Source organism: Harpia harpyja, chromosome 22 (assembly GCF_026419915.1).
Source record: "Harpia harpyja isolate bHarHar1 chromosome 22, bHarHar1 primary haplotype, whole genome shotgun sequence".
Taxonomy (NCBI): Eukaryota; Metazoa; Chordata; class Aves; order Accipitriformes; family Accipitridae; genus Harpia; species Harpia harpyja.
Window position 1 is genome coordinate 19,127,895 of NC_068961.1, and position 15,833 is coordinate 19,143,727.

Consider the following 15,833-nt stretch of genomic DNA (forward strand, 5'->3'; position numbering starts at 1 on the left):
ACCATCTGCATCTGTTGTACAATATAAAACCAAGAAGTCAAGTTTACAATAAAAGCCAGGTTTTGTGAGTGGGAAGTATTAAGCCACAAACGTATTTAAACCTACAATAAAGTCCATCTTCTGTGTGCAACCAAGAGCTGAACCCACACATCATACACACTTGCATTTGATCAGTTCCTGCTGTGGTTTCAGCTGGGTGGGGTAGCCTTTTTCTCAAGTTTCTGACACACTATACAAAAATACAACTATTGAAGTCTTTTTATAATCATGCTAGAAAACAAATTTTAAGAAATGTTTGTACAAAAACTTTTTTTGCTAATGCTCTACACTTACAACTATCTTCCTGTTATTTTCTGCCCACGCTTTGCTGTTCATCAGTCTTGCAAATATGGTTGGTGAACTGTGCACCTCGTTCTATATTCTGATATGCATAACACAGGCTACCATCTCTTGGACAATTGATCTGCTTGGTATTTTTTGTATGGGCATGATAAATTGACTTCCAGGATATCACGATAGGCAGAACTTCCCAATTTTAATTGGATCCACTGTAAATGTTTTTAAAGGTGGGTTTGTGTTTGTTGGGTTCCCCCCCCCTTCAGAGTGCCTCAGGGCATCTGTTGTACAGTTGTATTTAAAACCCAATTATTAATTGTCCTTTTACTTCCCTAGATGGATTATAAAAGTGGTACTCCTCTCCATGATTTTTTTTCTTTTGTCAATGTAAACTTAAAGTACTGTAGTAATATTAAAGACATCCTTTTTCTGTAAAGAAAGTATGGAGGATCTAGTTACTCTTGGATATGACTGTGTAACCACCACTTTTGTATAGTCAGGAATCTGTTTAGTCAACATGTTTATTCATGTGCATGAACGTTTTCAGAATCAGGACTGAAGTCACTGCTGATAGTAAAAAGTTTGCAATCGTACAAGTAACATTGGAATGCTTTTGTATCAGATGAAGTTGTTAAAGTTTCCTCCTTTTTATTAGGTTACAAGACCCAGTAGCTACAACAAGAAATCCCATTTTGATATTGAAGATGTCGATGAAGTTGACAAAATGGAGATTAGGTAACATAAAACACTTTATACTAATAAAGTTGTCTTCCAAAGTTGTGTAACTTTAGTAGACTTGGTTTTCAAAGTGGCAAGCATGGTTTTCCTGTTGATAAATTGAGATGAGTCTTCGTCACTGTATCTGTATGTTCATTTACCTCCACTGTCCTGTAGATTGTATCTGAACACATGATGGTTCTGCTGCAGGAGAGATCCTTATTATTTTCCTTGTTATCCTATATACACTGTGCATATACTAATGTGCAGTTGTCATTAAGCACAGCCTTTTATGCCTGGGCTCCCCTTTCTTCCCTCCCTCAGTTTCCCAAGAGAGCCCAGAAGCTTTGTGATGCTCTCAGTAAAAGAGTGTGTTTTCTTTTATCACTTAATTTTAGCAACCCATATAAGGTCCTTCTTCCCTGAAAGGAAACTCTTGAACTCAGAGTTTCTCTGGGGCAGAGGCAGTTTCTCTTCTCTTTTGCCTGCCAGACTTTAACCCTTTCTTGCAAGGCTGGGTATGATACATGTGAAATCCATTACACAGGAAAGAAAGAACTCTGATTTCAAAACCAAAACAACCCCACCTCACCCCCTGCCATCCACTTAGTACTATTTTAAAACCTGCTGAGCCCTGTCAGCCAGTGCCTATGGAGACAGGTGAATAGAAAGAGTGGAGAGGAAACAACAGGAGGTGCAAAACCTAAAGGTATCACATGCATCATACCATCACATACATTGAAACTTAGAGACATAGGCCATCTGGTGATCTGGATGCACTGTAGCTGAAAACTGCTGTATCTGCATCAGGTGGTGAGAAATTTCCCCTCTCCTTTATGCTAGGATTTGGAGGAAAAGAGGTTGAGGGAGACCCTCAAGGCACCCCCTTCCTCCCCAGGTATTGCCACTAGAGAGGCAGTGAGGGCTTATCTCCCAAAACATTCCTTAGGCCTTTCAGAAGCACAATTGGCTGTAAGGAAAGGAGGGGAGTCCAGGAAGGGGGAACAATACTTACTCCCAGCAAGCCAGACACATCTATGTTCACAAATGAATGGATGAGGGCTGTTCTAATTTGACTGTCGCTGCTGGTTTACATATACATAGCCTGTTAGTGTAGTATCACAGCACTTCCAAGACCATTAATGGATTTGTGCTTGCCATGGCTCTGTGAGACAGGAAAGGGAAATTATTCATATGGAGAGAGACAAGAGCTCTATTCTGTTTCTCCGAGAACATCTGCGTCAGGCAGTGCAAAGGTAGCTGGATTAAGGGCAACCCGCAGCCAATTCACAGGAGAGAGAGCAAACGCCCAGGTTCAGTGCCATGCTGCTTTGGTGGTGTCAGTGTTGCAGCCCAGCAGATGACCTAGTCCTAGCACCAGACTGTATTTCTGCAAAGCTTTGCATGGCGTAGGCAGGTATGAAGTAGCACGTCCCATACCCGGGGGATGTTTGCGGTGGAATGGGCAGCTGAACAGTGTCTCGGGAGTCCCAGGCTAGTCTTTGTAACCACGATGCCCAGCCACACGCTGATTTTAAATGAAAGCTAGGATTCTCTGATAGTTTTGTGACTGTGGAAGGGGACCCTAGGCATTGGTGGACAGTGGTTTACGTGTTGCTTAATATTTCAGTCGATTCTTATTTTTTGCTACTTCGAAATGGAATTATACAGTTGTTTTCCTTACTAAGTATATTTTCTGGTTAAATGACTGTTTGCAATGATAATGTATGTGGAGCTGAGCTTCAGAAAGTCTTTCATTCCTTAAAAGCAACACATCACAGTGTGGTAAAGATGAATAGTTTCTGAGGAGGCTTACAAAAGAGTTGGGAAAAGATTAAGCACTTAAATAATAGACAAAAGCAGATAAAGCATTGGTTTTGGTTGGGCAAACTCTTTGCTCAGAGGTTTTGTCCCCTATAGGACAGAGTGTTTTTGTTTCCATCTCAGGTTCCCCTTCCACCCCCGCTCACTTCCTCCAGTCAGTTTAGTCAGAGTTAGATTGCCCCCGTGCCCTCTGGACGGATCATACAATTTATGGGTTTGGGGGGTTGTTTTCTTCTCTCCTGAGAAAAATACCATTCCGCAGCGTAAAGAGGAGACTTAGTCTCTCATGGTTTCTCTCTAAAGCTATGAAAGTTTCTCTTTTTGAGTGGGTGTAGGAAGTTGCAGGCAAGGCATATCGACACTTAGGGACCAGATGTTCTGGTGAATTCATTGTTTCTCCTCCCCCTCTTTGCTGTTTCTTTCTTTCTGTCACTTACAGTCTGACCAGTTTCAGAATAACACTTGCCATAATTTTGCCTTTTAAAAAGCTCGGGAAACGGTAATCTTTTGGACTCTGAGGTCTGTGTGTTATGATTTTTAAAATGCTGCTTATGCTTTGTACTCCAAGCACAAAACAATAATTTCAGAATTGCATGCCTGCTTTGCTTACTGTGTAGCGTGAGATCTACCTTGAGTTGTTAGTTCCTCTCCTGCAGATCCTTTGCACTGATTTTTTTTCTGTAACTTAAGTTGCTGTGGGGGAACACCCTCTGGCTGTGTATGTTTGAAAGTGTTATTGCTAGTGGGCATCTTAAAAGAAGTTGGATAAACAAGAAGCCAGTAGCCTGTAAATACTTCTAAATCTTAAGTTTTTGACTACATGTAAGTAAACTTCTCAAAAGATTCATCTCCTCCTGAAGCAGCTTTTAGCTATCTGAATTAGTTAACAAGATAGTAACCAACCAGGTACGGAGAAAGGGGAGAGGAGGTTGAATTTTCAAAGATTTTTTTTCTTTTTTTCTTTTTTTTTTTTTTTTGTTCTGGGGAATTCTTGCCCTGCAGAAATACTGTCAAAATATCAGAGTTGGAAGAACTTTACCCAGCAGGCATGCAATGTGAGCTGATGGTATGTCTAGTGTATGAAACTTGATGCATGAGACCCTGTTGAGAGATACAAGGCTCAGAGGGTTTAAAAGTGACGCCCTCTGTTCTTGCATAAGGTAGGATAAACCTTTAGCAGCACTGTCAACATCCATTCCTTGACAAGCCTACTGTGACTTGCTTGAGACTAGGAGGGTTGTGTAAATATGTCCATAATTGGATGACTTTGCACCTTGACCAAATTAAAGTTGCTCTTTTAAAAATCTTCATTATTTGAAACCCTGCATTTTTTCCCATGTATCTTTTTTTCCCCAAAGTTCAAGGCACATTCGAACTGTCACTTAGCTGCAAAATTCTCAGCTGACCTTGTTTGACAGTAAAAATGCCTCTCAGAGGAAACCTTAAAATATGTACAGAAACAACTGCCCTGGAATTTGAAATCCTTGCTTCAGGGTGGGTATTGTAGAATTTATCTACAAATGCCAGGTTAGACACCAGTACTTCAGCTTTGAATCTCGGTGCAGTTGCTTTACATCCTAACGTTAAAAAGCACGTGAAAGGGAAGGAAAGTATCATCTAGAGATGCGTACCAGAACTTCCCAAATGTGAGGGACTGAGTGCCAAAAATTGTGTAGGCTTCAGTCAATACACAGATTATATGGAGTGGTAGAACAGTCTTAAGGTTTTGAGTATCTGTACAGAACTAGTTCAGCTGCAACGAATTTGTAAGCTTGACACAGTGAATCTTCCCAGGAGCTAGAGCACTGGGAAGGACTGTGTAGACATGCAGCGTAACTCTGTAAAGCTGCTGTTTAGCTGCTAGTAATCCCAAATTAGACTGGGATCAACAGTATGGAGTCCTCTAAATATCTCTGCACTTTTTTCCTCTGCTGTCTATTTTACCTGTATTTTTCCATTATCTGGGGTAGCCAAACAGCCCTCTGAATCTTTATCAATATGGATAGTGGAAACAGTGCGGATGAGGGAAAGGTAGTCTAGATGATTTTTTTCACTGATGTTTCATGGAGGTGATTTGCAAGGCTCCAGAAATCTAAGGTAAGGTTGTGTCTTTACTGTTTGGAAACCATTGTTGCACTGTTTTGAGACTTCCTAACTCAAAGACTTGAGGGGAAAAAAACCAACAAAATTGAAAACAAGGTTGGGATTATTTGGTTTTAATTTTTATTTATTGTGAATCTTTTAAAATGATTTGTTTTTATTACAGGGTTGATCTTTGGAATGCCAGTAACTTGAAGTTTGGAGACGAATTTCTAGGAGAACTGAGACTCCCTTTGAAATTTCTCCGACAGTCTAGTTCTTATGAAGCATGGTATTTGACATTTTTCTTTTGGAGAATAAGTAGAAACATATGTCTGCTGTGAAGACTTAAGAGTAATTACTGCTATGTGATAAAGTTTAAATGGATTTAATTTGTATCTTTTTTTGTAAGCAAGCCAAAGTAATCTTAGCAAATGTAAGAACAAGAAGTTTTGATAATGTGATTAGAGATTTCGGTCTGCCTCTGTATTGCATGTGGGAGTTCTAATGCATTGGCTTCATGATATTATTTACTGCAGTTCATCAGCAGTGCCATAGTTTTAGTGTGTGGGTTTTTAATCATATCTACATAAATCTTTATGATCAGAACTTCCCATGTTGCAGTTGGTGCAAAATAAACTGGCAAACTTAATTAAATCTGATTTCAGAACTTTCAAGAATTTGATACATATATAAATATCGTGTGTATCTGTACCTTTTACATATGTATAGCCTGAGATAATCTTGTGTCTCAGCACAAACTTTCTGTCTTATTTTTTGCATATCAGGTATTTCCTGCAGCCCAGAGATAATGGTAACAAGTCATTGAAACCTGATGACCTCGGTTCCTTAAGGTTAAATGTGGTTTACACTGAGGACCATGTTTTTTCCTCAGACTATTACAGTCCACTTCGAGACCTCCTGCTAAAATCTGCAGATGTCGAGGTAATTTGCTTGCACTGCTTGTTGTTTACCTGCAGATCATCCTCACAGGGGTCTCTCTGATTGTTTGTCACTATCTTGCTGGCACCATAGTTGTGTGATACCAGAGACTTCAGCTTCTTCCTTTTCAGACCTGAGGGCCTTCAGCTCTGCATATTCCTGGCGCTTGTTTTCAGTCCTTGCAGACAAGATCTTTATCTGCATGCAGTATGGTGGGTGAAGGCACACCCAGGAACACCAGTGGTTTTAGTAGCAGCATGTTCTCCGTGGCTTTCTAATTTTACATGTGAAAATGCAAAGTAAACTTCAGTTTGATCAATTGGTTTTCCTTTACTGGAGAGGAACAGGTTTACTTGCATAATTTAAAAAAAAAAAAAAAAACAAAACAACAAACCAAACCAAGAACTAATCGTGAAATGTCAGAAGGTTAGTCCATGTGTGCCATTATGTATACTTTTAGCAGTGGTAACAGTGCTTTTATTTTTTCAGTACAAGAAATGGGTTCTGTACTTACTGTGGCTTGAAATTGAGAAGGGTTAGAGTTCTTCCTCTTCGCTTGCTTCACAGGCAACAGTGACATTTAGTGAAAAGACAGCTATTAAAAATGGGGGGGGGGGGAAGAGACTGTGCTGTAACAGTTTTTAAATTGCTGCCCTCTTGCGATCAGAACTTACAGCCAACAAAACCTGGAATGTAACGCCCACCCATGTAATGTACAGGCATGTTTGGGTAACTGGCCATTGCAACTGTTGTGTGGGATTCTGCGTTAAGGAGCTAATGGGAAAAGAATGAAAGGATGCTTGTTCTGGAAAGATCTCTCAAAGTTTTTATTTCTTTCCACTGTTCAGCCTGTTTCAGCATCAGCTGCACACATTTTGGGTGAAGTTTGCAGAGAAAAACAGGAAGCAGCCATACCTCTTGTCAGGCTTTTCTTACACTATGGCAGAATTGTGCCTTTCATAAGTGCCATTGCGAATGCTGAAGTGAAGAGAACTCAGTAAGTACCAAAAAACAAATTGCTATCAAACATACCTACTCTGTACTCTGCATTGGCTAGTGTTAGGATCCTCCACTCAGTTTCTAGAATTATATGTAATTTCAAAATAAACTGTTGGAGTAGTTCCTGTTCCTCCCAGCTGAGTGGCAGAGTTCTTTATAAATGCTTCACTGCTCTGAAGATCTGGTGAGTTTGATTTTTAGGAGGAATTCCCATTATGTTCTGCGAAATCTACTTGCAAGACTATTGTATGGTCTGAGAGCAGGGATTTTCACTCTTGTCAGTCTTACATTTGATAACTGTGAAATCCTACATTACCTTCAGCTGTCCATATGAGATCATTTCAGCTTTATAGTGTGCTAATAAATCATCTAGTGCTGAGTAAAAGTGTTTGTTGAATTTGTTCAATACAAAAAGCAAGTTTCTTCCTAATCATGAATATTTAAGGCAAGCTGTGTGTCTAATCTTTCCAATTAGAGGGCTCAGGAAAAAAGATGCGATTGGATCTGGCAGTGGATAGCAGAAAACAAAATCTTTGTTTCTGGTCAATTCTTGTAAGTCTCTCCTTTGACTTCCTGGTGGGCTGACAGTTTAGTAGTGTAAGATCTAATACTCACACCAGGCAGGTCCTAAAGAACATTTGTTGCCACAAGCCTCATGCCTATGTGGTCATACTCTTGACTGACAGTAGAAGAGACAATAGGGAGTGAAGGGGAATGGCAGATACTGACTCTAAAGTAACAGCTTCCTCAGTACAAAATAAAGTCTTTGTGTGGGTTGGCTTTTTTCAGAGTGTCTGAGGGATAGAGTGTTTTCTTTCCTCTAGGTAGGTGTATTTTTTCTGTGCTGCAGGTTGGCTGAAACAGCTTGGTTGCTGCAGTATGAGGAAATTTGCTGCTCCCTAGTCAGTCATGTTCCTGTGATAAAACAGCAAAGATGGTGTTTGTTTTCAGGGCTTTCTGGCATTTGTAACAAGCAGTGAGCTTAGTTTTTTATGAAACAAAATGATGAATCCAGCAAAGTAGTTCACCCTGTTATTCAGTGCTTGTAAATGGGTACAACTGTAGTAAGCTATGAACAACAGAAAAGACACTGGTGTGCGCACAAGAACAAGCAAGTAACTTCATATCCAAGTTTGATCTGCTGTCAGTAGTCTAGTGCAGGAAGAATTCTGTTCAAGTGGCTTTTTAGAAAAATGTGAGAGTCTGCATGGCATCAGCTTTCCACACAGTTCTCAGGGCACAATTGGCATCTGCATTGTGTAATAGTATTATCACAGGACAGTGCTGTAAGTCACTTAGAAAAGATGGCAATGTTATTGGAGATGGTGTTTTCATCTCCCTCCCAGCTTACAAGTACTTATTTTGTAGAAGGTCACATGTAATGTCCAGTGTTGTTGCGAGACTAAAATCACTGCCTCCTTCCCTTGCTCAAATTAACGCTCTTCAGTAGCATGTGAAAACAGGCGCATTTTTCCCCATTTATATTGTAATCCCCTTTGATTTGAGCCTGCGTGTTGCTATGTGTTTGGATGGTGCACTGAGCACACTGCGCTAATACAAAGAAGAAAATCTGTAGTCCCTCTGGACTTACTGTGACTACTGCTTTTCTCTTATAACCTGGAAGTGCACTAAATGCTACGTGACTGCATTTAATGGCAGGCTGGTATCAAAGGGAGTTTTTGCTTGTGCGTTCAAACCCAGATTTCATCACCTTTCACTGCTTCTTTTATTTCATGTATTAGCAGTTTATTACAAAGAGACTAAATTACAGAAAATTGTTCACTTCCAGAGATCCAAACACCATTTTCAGAGGAAACTCATTAACTTCCAAGTGCATTGATGAGACAATGAAACTGGCAGGGATGCATTATCTGCAAGTTACACTAAAGCCAATTATAGATGAGGTAAGAGCAGTTTAGACTGTTTATTTGATAAAATGTCACTGTAAAAGGCCTTCAGGGAGCAGATACTGTTTATTCCTTCCCATTTTAAGATGACTTTGTAGGAATAATGCTTAAGAGCCTGTTTCTACATTAAAATCCTGTGTGTTAGTGTAGCCACAGCTGAGTCACCCAATTCAGAAACAGTTGGATTGTATTAAAGGAAAAGGAAAGTTTCCATTTATTTAACTAAATTACTCTGTTTTATAAAATCTACCATTTATTGTTTCTGAGAAATTAATAAAGTAATAACTTAGATGAATAAAGAATATATGCAGCAGAAAGCTGCTGGCAAGCTATAAGTAATACATTTCATCCGGTGGGTGTAAAGGAATAAAATTATTCTTAGATAACTATGTATGTGATGCATGTATTGTAACAATGTTTTATTATCTATCCAGTCCAGAATGGTGGGTGTGGGTATTTTAGTGCAGTAATTGGGCAATACTTTCAGACCACAGACTTCCTTTAAATGATTTGACAACTTCTTCAGCTGTTGTTTTAATGTTTCATCAGAAAATGTCAAGTTTTTCTAGAATATAGATATACTTTCAAAGTTGTCTGTTTTGCCAAAATAGGACTTTTCTTGAACAGCCTTGCTCAAGAGAGTCTAAAGAACAATTCTTCATTTCAGTTGAAGGAAAGGGTAGAACAATTAATACTACTTTTGGGAAAAAAATAAAGATCACATGTAATTTACCTTCAATGCTTTGTCAAAAGAAAAAAATACAATTAACAAAGTTGGCTTTTGTGTTTTACCTCAAAAATCTAACAGATTATGCTTTTTACAAAACTTTTTCTACTTGAAGGTAAACTAATATATTAATTGTTCACTATTTTTTTTTTTTTCTAGATCTGCCAGGTCCATAAACCTTGTGAAATTGATCCTGTGAAATTAAAAGATGGTGAAAACCTGGAAAATAACAGGGTATGCATTAGATTTTGAAGATATAATCTCTGTTTACACTATCAGCTGAGGTCTTCAGATGTTTGATGTTGCAAATAATGTTGTCATTCATTAGAATATACTGGAAGCTTTCTTAACACCACAAATTGTTATAGTTATTTTACAGTGGCTTTACATTATGCTATAAATACAGTATCTGTAGAATGTTAATCACTTCTCCCCTTGCCTCTGAGGACAAGGATAACTTAGCCTGTGGCTCTACTAATGACGTAGAAAATGGTGCTACGAAAAGGAACGATATGCCATACAGCCATATCACTTGTTTGTTTTTGATAGGAATAATATTTTTACTCTTGCACTTGAATATGTGCATTTACCAATGAGTATCGAGTGCGAGGTTGTTTTGCAAGTATATAATATGGAAAGTGAGAATCTTTTAATTATGCCGTTATGAATAAAACCAGGAATAGCACCACTTTCCACAGCAGGAAATTAAACTAATTTTTTCATAATTATTGCATTTTTCAGGAAAATCTGAGGCAATATGTTGATCGCATTTTTACTGTAATTACAAAATCTGGTGTAAGCTGCCCTACAGTGATGTGCGATATTTTCTTTTCACTGAGAGAATCAGCTGCCAAACGTTTTCAAGGTGAGTTTCTATATATTGTTTTATTTTACATCACTGATAGCTTTTGTAGGTGTAGTCTAGCAATCTGCATGATCCATAATGGATTTAGTAATTGAACAGCAGCTTATCCAAAATACCATTTGGAGTGTGTATTAATGCTGTTTTTTCCTTGATTATTCATTCCCCAAAGAACATAACTTTTAATGATTGCATGAGTTTTCCTTAAACACCTTTCAAAGGAAAACAGCATTTAAGAGGAGCATTGTGATGGTATGTATTCATGGTTTCAATATTTGCAAAGTATGGTCAGTTTTCAAATGTTCAGGTTTTGGTAATGGCTCATTCTGCAGACACCATGCAGCTGAATTATTTTCTGCTCATATGTCAATCTGTAATAAAGGCCAATATATAAATTATTGGAGTTAATTGCAAGCTCATTGCCCTAGGAGGCCCATGTGCTGCAAAGGTTTTCTGGCTGTCAAGAGAGAATTCTTTCTGCTCCCTCCTAGTTGTTTTGGCTCTGTGAAAATAAGCGGGCAATATAAAACCAGAATTGAGCAAAACCACCAACCTATGTATTTTCATGAAGGGAAGCAGATTACAACAGGGAAGTTTTAGAGAGAGTAGTAATAAGAGTTTAGCTTTTAAACAGTCACTTCACAGTAGAGAAGCTCAAGCAGAAAACTACTGACTGTGCTGTCATGCTCTTTATGTAAAAATAAATAAATAAATTGTATTTTTTGTAGCTACCAACTGGAATAGATATGTTAGGAGTCTGTACAGCACTTGTGCTCAGGGCTATAACTAGATAACTGAGAGTTGGCCTCTGTGCTGAACGTTTCATAAGCTGTGTAAATTATTCATCATACTTTAGTTGCATAGATGGAATAGTAGATGTTTGTATGAAATTCTCTGTGCAGTGGAAAAGTGAATAGTGTTCTCCTTGTAGCCTGTGTCTTGAGCTCACTTCTTTTTAAAAGGCTGTCATTAACATTTCCTTGGTTTATGCTAGCTGATCTCTGGCTCCAAATCCTCCATCATCAGTTAATCCTGTAACTCACAAATACATACATTTCCAGTATGTGTTTGAGCTAGCTTTCTGAAGGCATTCTGATAATTTCAGAAGGTTTTTAAGGAAGGATTATTGAAATGCTGAGTGGAGATCTTTTTTTCAATAGGTGACCTAGATGTGAGGTATACAGCTGTCAGCAGCTTTATTTTCCTGAGATTCTTTGCTCCTGCCATTCTTTCTCCAAACCTCTTTCAGCTTACACCGCACCATCCAGTAAGTACTGTATCAGTTTTTTCTATCTATGTATATGGGTCTGTCACCGTAGTCTTGTCTATCAAGATTCTTTCTTCAGTTCTTTTAATAGCCTTTAGGAGAAGTACATTTGTTAGTTCAAAGATCTGTGTATGTTGAATGACTGCGTATGTGAAGAACTTGGGAGGTGTGGGAGGAACAGTGAAATTGTGGAAAAGATGGTCACTGCTTTATTTTAGCTGCCTTACATTAATGCTGGATTGATCGTCAGCAGTGTTGGAAATGTTTTGGATGTTAAGCAACTTATCCAAGACTTTTAGTGGCTGCTCTTACTGGGAGTGGGGAGGACCTGGACAGTCTTCAAGATAGAAATGTCTGTCTTTGTTTTGCAAGTGATTGCCTTTGATTCTCTGAAGAGCAATAGGGTAGCTATGAAGCATGATGGCTTAAGAATCAAAATCCTTAAAAAAAAAAAAGCAACTTTTATCCTGTAGTGTTTTATTGGGTCTTTTCTAATTTTATGTTACTTTTCTGCAAGTGAAATAAGAAAGAAGAAATGTAGTTTACCTTCCTGTATTCCATATTTTAAGTAGCTAGTCTATATAATAATTGTTCTCTTTCCTAGGATCCTCAGACTTCTCGAACTTTGACACTTATCTCTAAAACCATTCAAACACTAGGCAGCCTATCAAAATCTAAATCTGTAAGTATGCCATTTTCATTTAAAGGCTTAATTTAGGAAAGTGATTTTCTCTTTTCTGTTTTAATCTTTTATCACTCATTGTAATTAAGCCTTTAAAATGCTTGAGTTGCACTAGGCTTATGCAAAACTGGTTATGTTTGCTTTGATTATAAGCTTCTCATGCTCACAGAAAAACTAAATCTGCCTTAATCTGAACTAGATTTCAGTAAAGCAAAATTGTGTGACCAACCTAGGAGTCTGTTCCAGGGCTTTTCATTCCTTCCTTCTGGAAGAAAGATAGTGATCAGGAAAACCCATGAAGTTGTCTACTTGCCTCCAGTACATGGTAACAGCTCTACAGGGCTTTACAGATTGTTTCAGCATTTTAAAGCTCAACTGAGAAGAATTGCCCAGTAAGGGGAAGGGCTATGCTTTTCTTTTCATACCAGTTCAGTTTTCTGCCAGTCAGTGGTGGAATTAGATCTACATGCCCATGCTCTGGATGTTTGATGGAAATAAAACTTCTGTACCTAAGGCACCACACTGCTATGTCTTGTGATAATTTGGGATCACTGGTGGACTAGTTAAGATTCACACAGGCAGCTGTAGAGGAATCTGTACCTCAGTTACAAATCGTTTGAGACACTAGAATTCCTTCTCTCACACTTTTTGTCAGCTTCTTTTAGGACCAATGTTAAAAGCCAAAGCAGAAGTTCGAAGCTTTTGAAGGATCTTTATTAACTGTAGTAACTGAATATTTGAAATGCATTCTGCTACCTTTTTGAAATAAAAATCTGGTACTACCGAATGTGTGCTGTACAACATGAAAGTAGCGCTTTGCTTATTTTACCTCTGGCCAGAAAAAATACCCCACTTATCTGTGGTGGCTTGCCTCATGGTCTACTGCTGTTAACAATAATATTTTCTGTATAAACTGTATTATGATATGCATGGTTTTGGCTTATATTTCAGGCCAATTTCAAGGAATCCTACATGGCTACTTTTTATGACTATTTTAATGAGCAGAAATATGCAGATGCAGTAAAAAATGTAAGTAATGCATGTGAATGTCCTGAAAATCCTGCTGTGGTGTTGAAGCTGATGCTCGGAATCCTAGAATGTAGTACATACTGTTTGTAAACCACAAAGCGTGTGCTGGAAAAAGCAGACTCCTGATATCTGTAATATTCAAGAAACTTTTGTCAAATTATGTGCATGTCAATAGTAGAATCTCTTTGGATCTACTTCTACTTAATAATTAGGTTGGTTTAACAAGCTGCTGCTTAGAGCTTGAGACATGTGCATGCTTCATAGGATGCCGCAGATCTGTGATGAAAATTGCTTAGTCCGAAAGGAAGTGAAAGGTACGTGTAACAAAGGAGAAGCACAAGAAGTGTTGGTCATCTGCAGTTTTTCTGCTTAAGAGCATTTGTGCTATTTTTAGTTTACAACTCAGGAAACACTCCCAAATTCCTCAAGCTTCTGCTGTTACTTTCTGTTTAACTACTTTTACAATATTTTCTTGTAGCTCTGTGCTGTACAAATGCTAAAGATTTTAATTTGGGTAGTACAATCCTGTCATTTTTATCTCTGCTTTTTGTTCACTTTTTAGTTTCTAGATTTAATTTCGTCTTCGGGAAGGAGAGATCACAAGAGCATAGAGCAACCTATATTGCTTAAAGAAGGGTAAGCATGCATGTGCAACAAAACCCTCTACTTGTGTGCTTGCTACCATTCTAAGGCAGCTATCATTTTTTTTCTGCCATCCCTATTCCATCCATGCATTCAAAGAAGAATGTAGGAAGATTCTTGTGTTGCTATTTCTACTCTCTGTGGCTGCTGTAGCTGATTTTAACATCTTTTCTTTTGATTTAAACATTTTAATTTAAGTATGTTTTGAAATAAGTGGACAAAAAAGAACCCTTTAGAACTCTATTAGCACAGCTAAGGCAAAATAAACTTAAATCAGCATTGTATTAAAATCAAGTTGATTTTTTTTTTCGGAACTCCAGTGAACAAAAGCTGTAAAATTCCACTGTGAATGCAGGTACTGAATATCTTAGTGAGGGCAAAGCCTGCAAATGGAATTTGGTTTTGCTGCCCTATAAGATCCGTATGCTAATCATTATCATGGCCATTTTGAGGAAAATTTGTGATGCACTTGGAACAGTTTCTAGTTTTAGTACCTTTCCTTTTTTTGGAAGCACGTTCCATATGCTGTATTAGTTTTAGATACTAATTGTTGACTTTTTTTGTGTTACAAAACTGAGTTGTTAAGATCACCTAAGTGCACTGTGGAAACACTTTCTTTGAGCTGGGAGGAAGAAAATAAAAAATCCAAATTCTTCCTGTCAGAGCTCAGTAAGCTGAACTGCTGCTTGAAAGTAAGCTTTCATGGTAGCTCTAAGTCATGCAAAAACTAGGTGTTCAGTGAAAATGTGACTACCCCTTCCAGTTAACCTCTGCAGTTCACTCCTCTGATGAGCATCTGTCCCTGGAAGCAAGTTTGTCTATTTTAATTCTGTACATGTATCATTCTTTTGTTTTTGAAAAGAAATGTATAGTTTGTAACATTTTCCCTCTAACTCTAAAACGTTATTTTTTCTGCCTCTGTCTTTCTTTTGCTCCTGTCTGATTTATTTCTGTCTTTTCTTGCTCGGCCTGTGGCTGCTGTTGTAAGGACTCTTAAACTAACAGTAAAGAAAGTTGATGGTAATAGTTCATGCAGGTAAGATGGTAGGGGCAGTTGGTGCTTTGCTGTAGCTACTGGCTGACAGCATGTCCTTCCTTCGCAGCAATAGACTTGTCTGACTTAACTTTGAGGAGGAAGTACTCTGTTTAACAGCCCTGAAATGCCTGTGTAAACCCAGCAGAAAACTATTTGTTACCTATTTCTTGATGTTGACCAACTCTTTTTTTTTTCTTTTTTTTTTTGCCTTCCTTCCTTAAAACAAAAACCTGCTGTAAATAGAGAATAAAGGACTTTTATCTGTAGGCGGAGGCTCCAAGAAGCACTGAGATTTGCTTAATATTCAGTGTATAGATCCCAGTGAACTCACTGGAGGTGATTAAGAAGTGGCCATACACTTTCTAGGCACTTCTTCATTAGCATTCACATAAATTGTTCTCAAGGTTAAGGAGTGGCCTTCAGCTGTCTATTTTTCCTGACATTTTGCATTATTGCTATGTTATGTCACGGGGAGTGGGTGGGAATTTTCACAGCCTTTGATTTGATTCTTTTCCAGATTGATTGGCTGGTTAGTGGGGTTTCTGTTTGCCTTTGCAATGTTTTTGGTTTATTTTGTTTTTTCTAATCTATCTTTGCTTCTATTAAGAATATCTAGATGGAAAGCTATAGCGTATGTACTTTTGAATGAACGTACAGTCCCAAAGATTAGTCACTGGCACTTGGGTTTGCTGGTATTGATCATGCCATTACTGCCTAGCAGCTGTCTGGCTGGTTCTTTCCAAAAGGAAGAGAATTAAAAGGAGAACTAGTCCTGCTGTTGTTG

At 38.2% G+C, this 15,833-nt stretch overlaps 1 protein-coding gene across 4 annotated transcripts in view; it reads left to right on the forward strand.

Moving 5' to 3' along the window:
- The window catches only part of RASA3 (RAS p21 protein activator 3), a 134,321-nt gene that overhangs the window by 106,263 nt on the left and 12,225 nt on the right, over positions 1–15,833 (forward strand). For 2 of the 4 annotated variants that reach the window (XM_052774129.1, XM_052774130.1), the window contains exons 8-19: positions 992–1,071; positions 5,144–5,248; positions 5,745–5,901; positions 6,747–6,895; positions 8,687–8,801; positions 9,691–9,765; positions 10,273–10,396; positions 11,554–11,660; positions 12,265–12,342; positions 13,294–13,371; positions 13,934–14,007; positions 15,002–15,049. In XM_052774129.1, the coding sequence (XP_052630089.1) occupies positions 992–1,071; positions 5,144–5,248; positions 5,745–5,901; positions 6,747–6,895; positions 8,687–8,801; positions 9,691–9,765; positions 10,273–10,396; positions 11,554–11,660; positions 12,265–12,342; positions 13,294–13,371; positions 13,934–14,007; positions 15,002–15,049 (1,190 nt within the window). The remainder of the gene's footprint in view (positions 1–991; positions 1,072–5,143; positions 5,249–5,744; positions 5,902–6,746; positions 6,896–8,686; positions 8,802–9,690; positions 9,766–10,272; positions 10,397–11,553; positions 11,661–12,264; positions 12,343–13,293; positions 13,372–13,933; positions 14,008–15,001; positions 15,050–15,833) is intronic. The other 2 variants (XM_052774131.1, XM_052774132.1) reach the window with 1 other exon arrangement.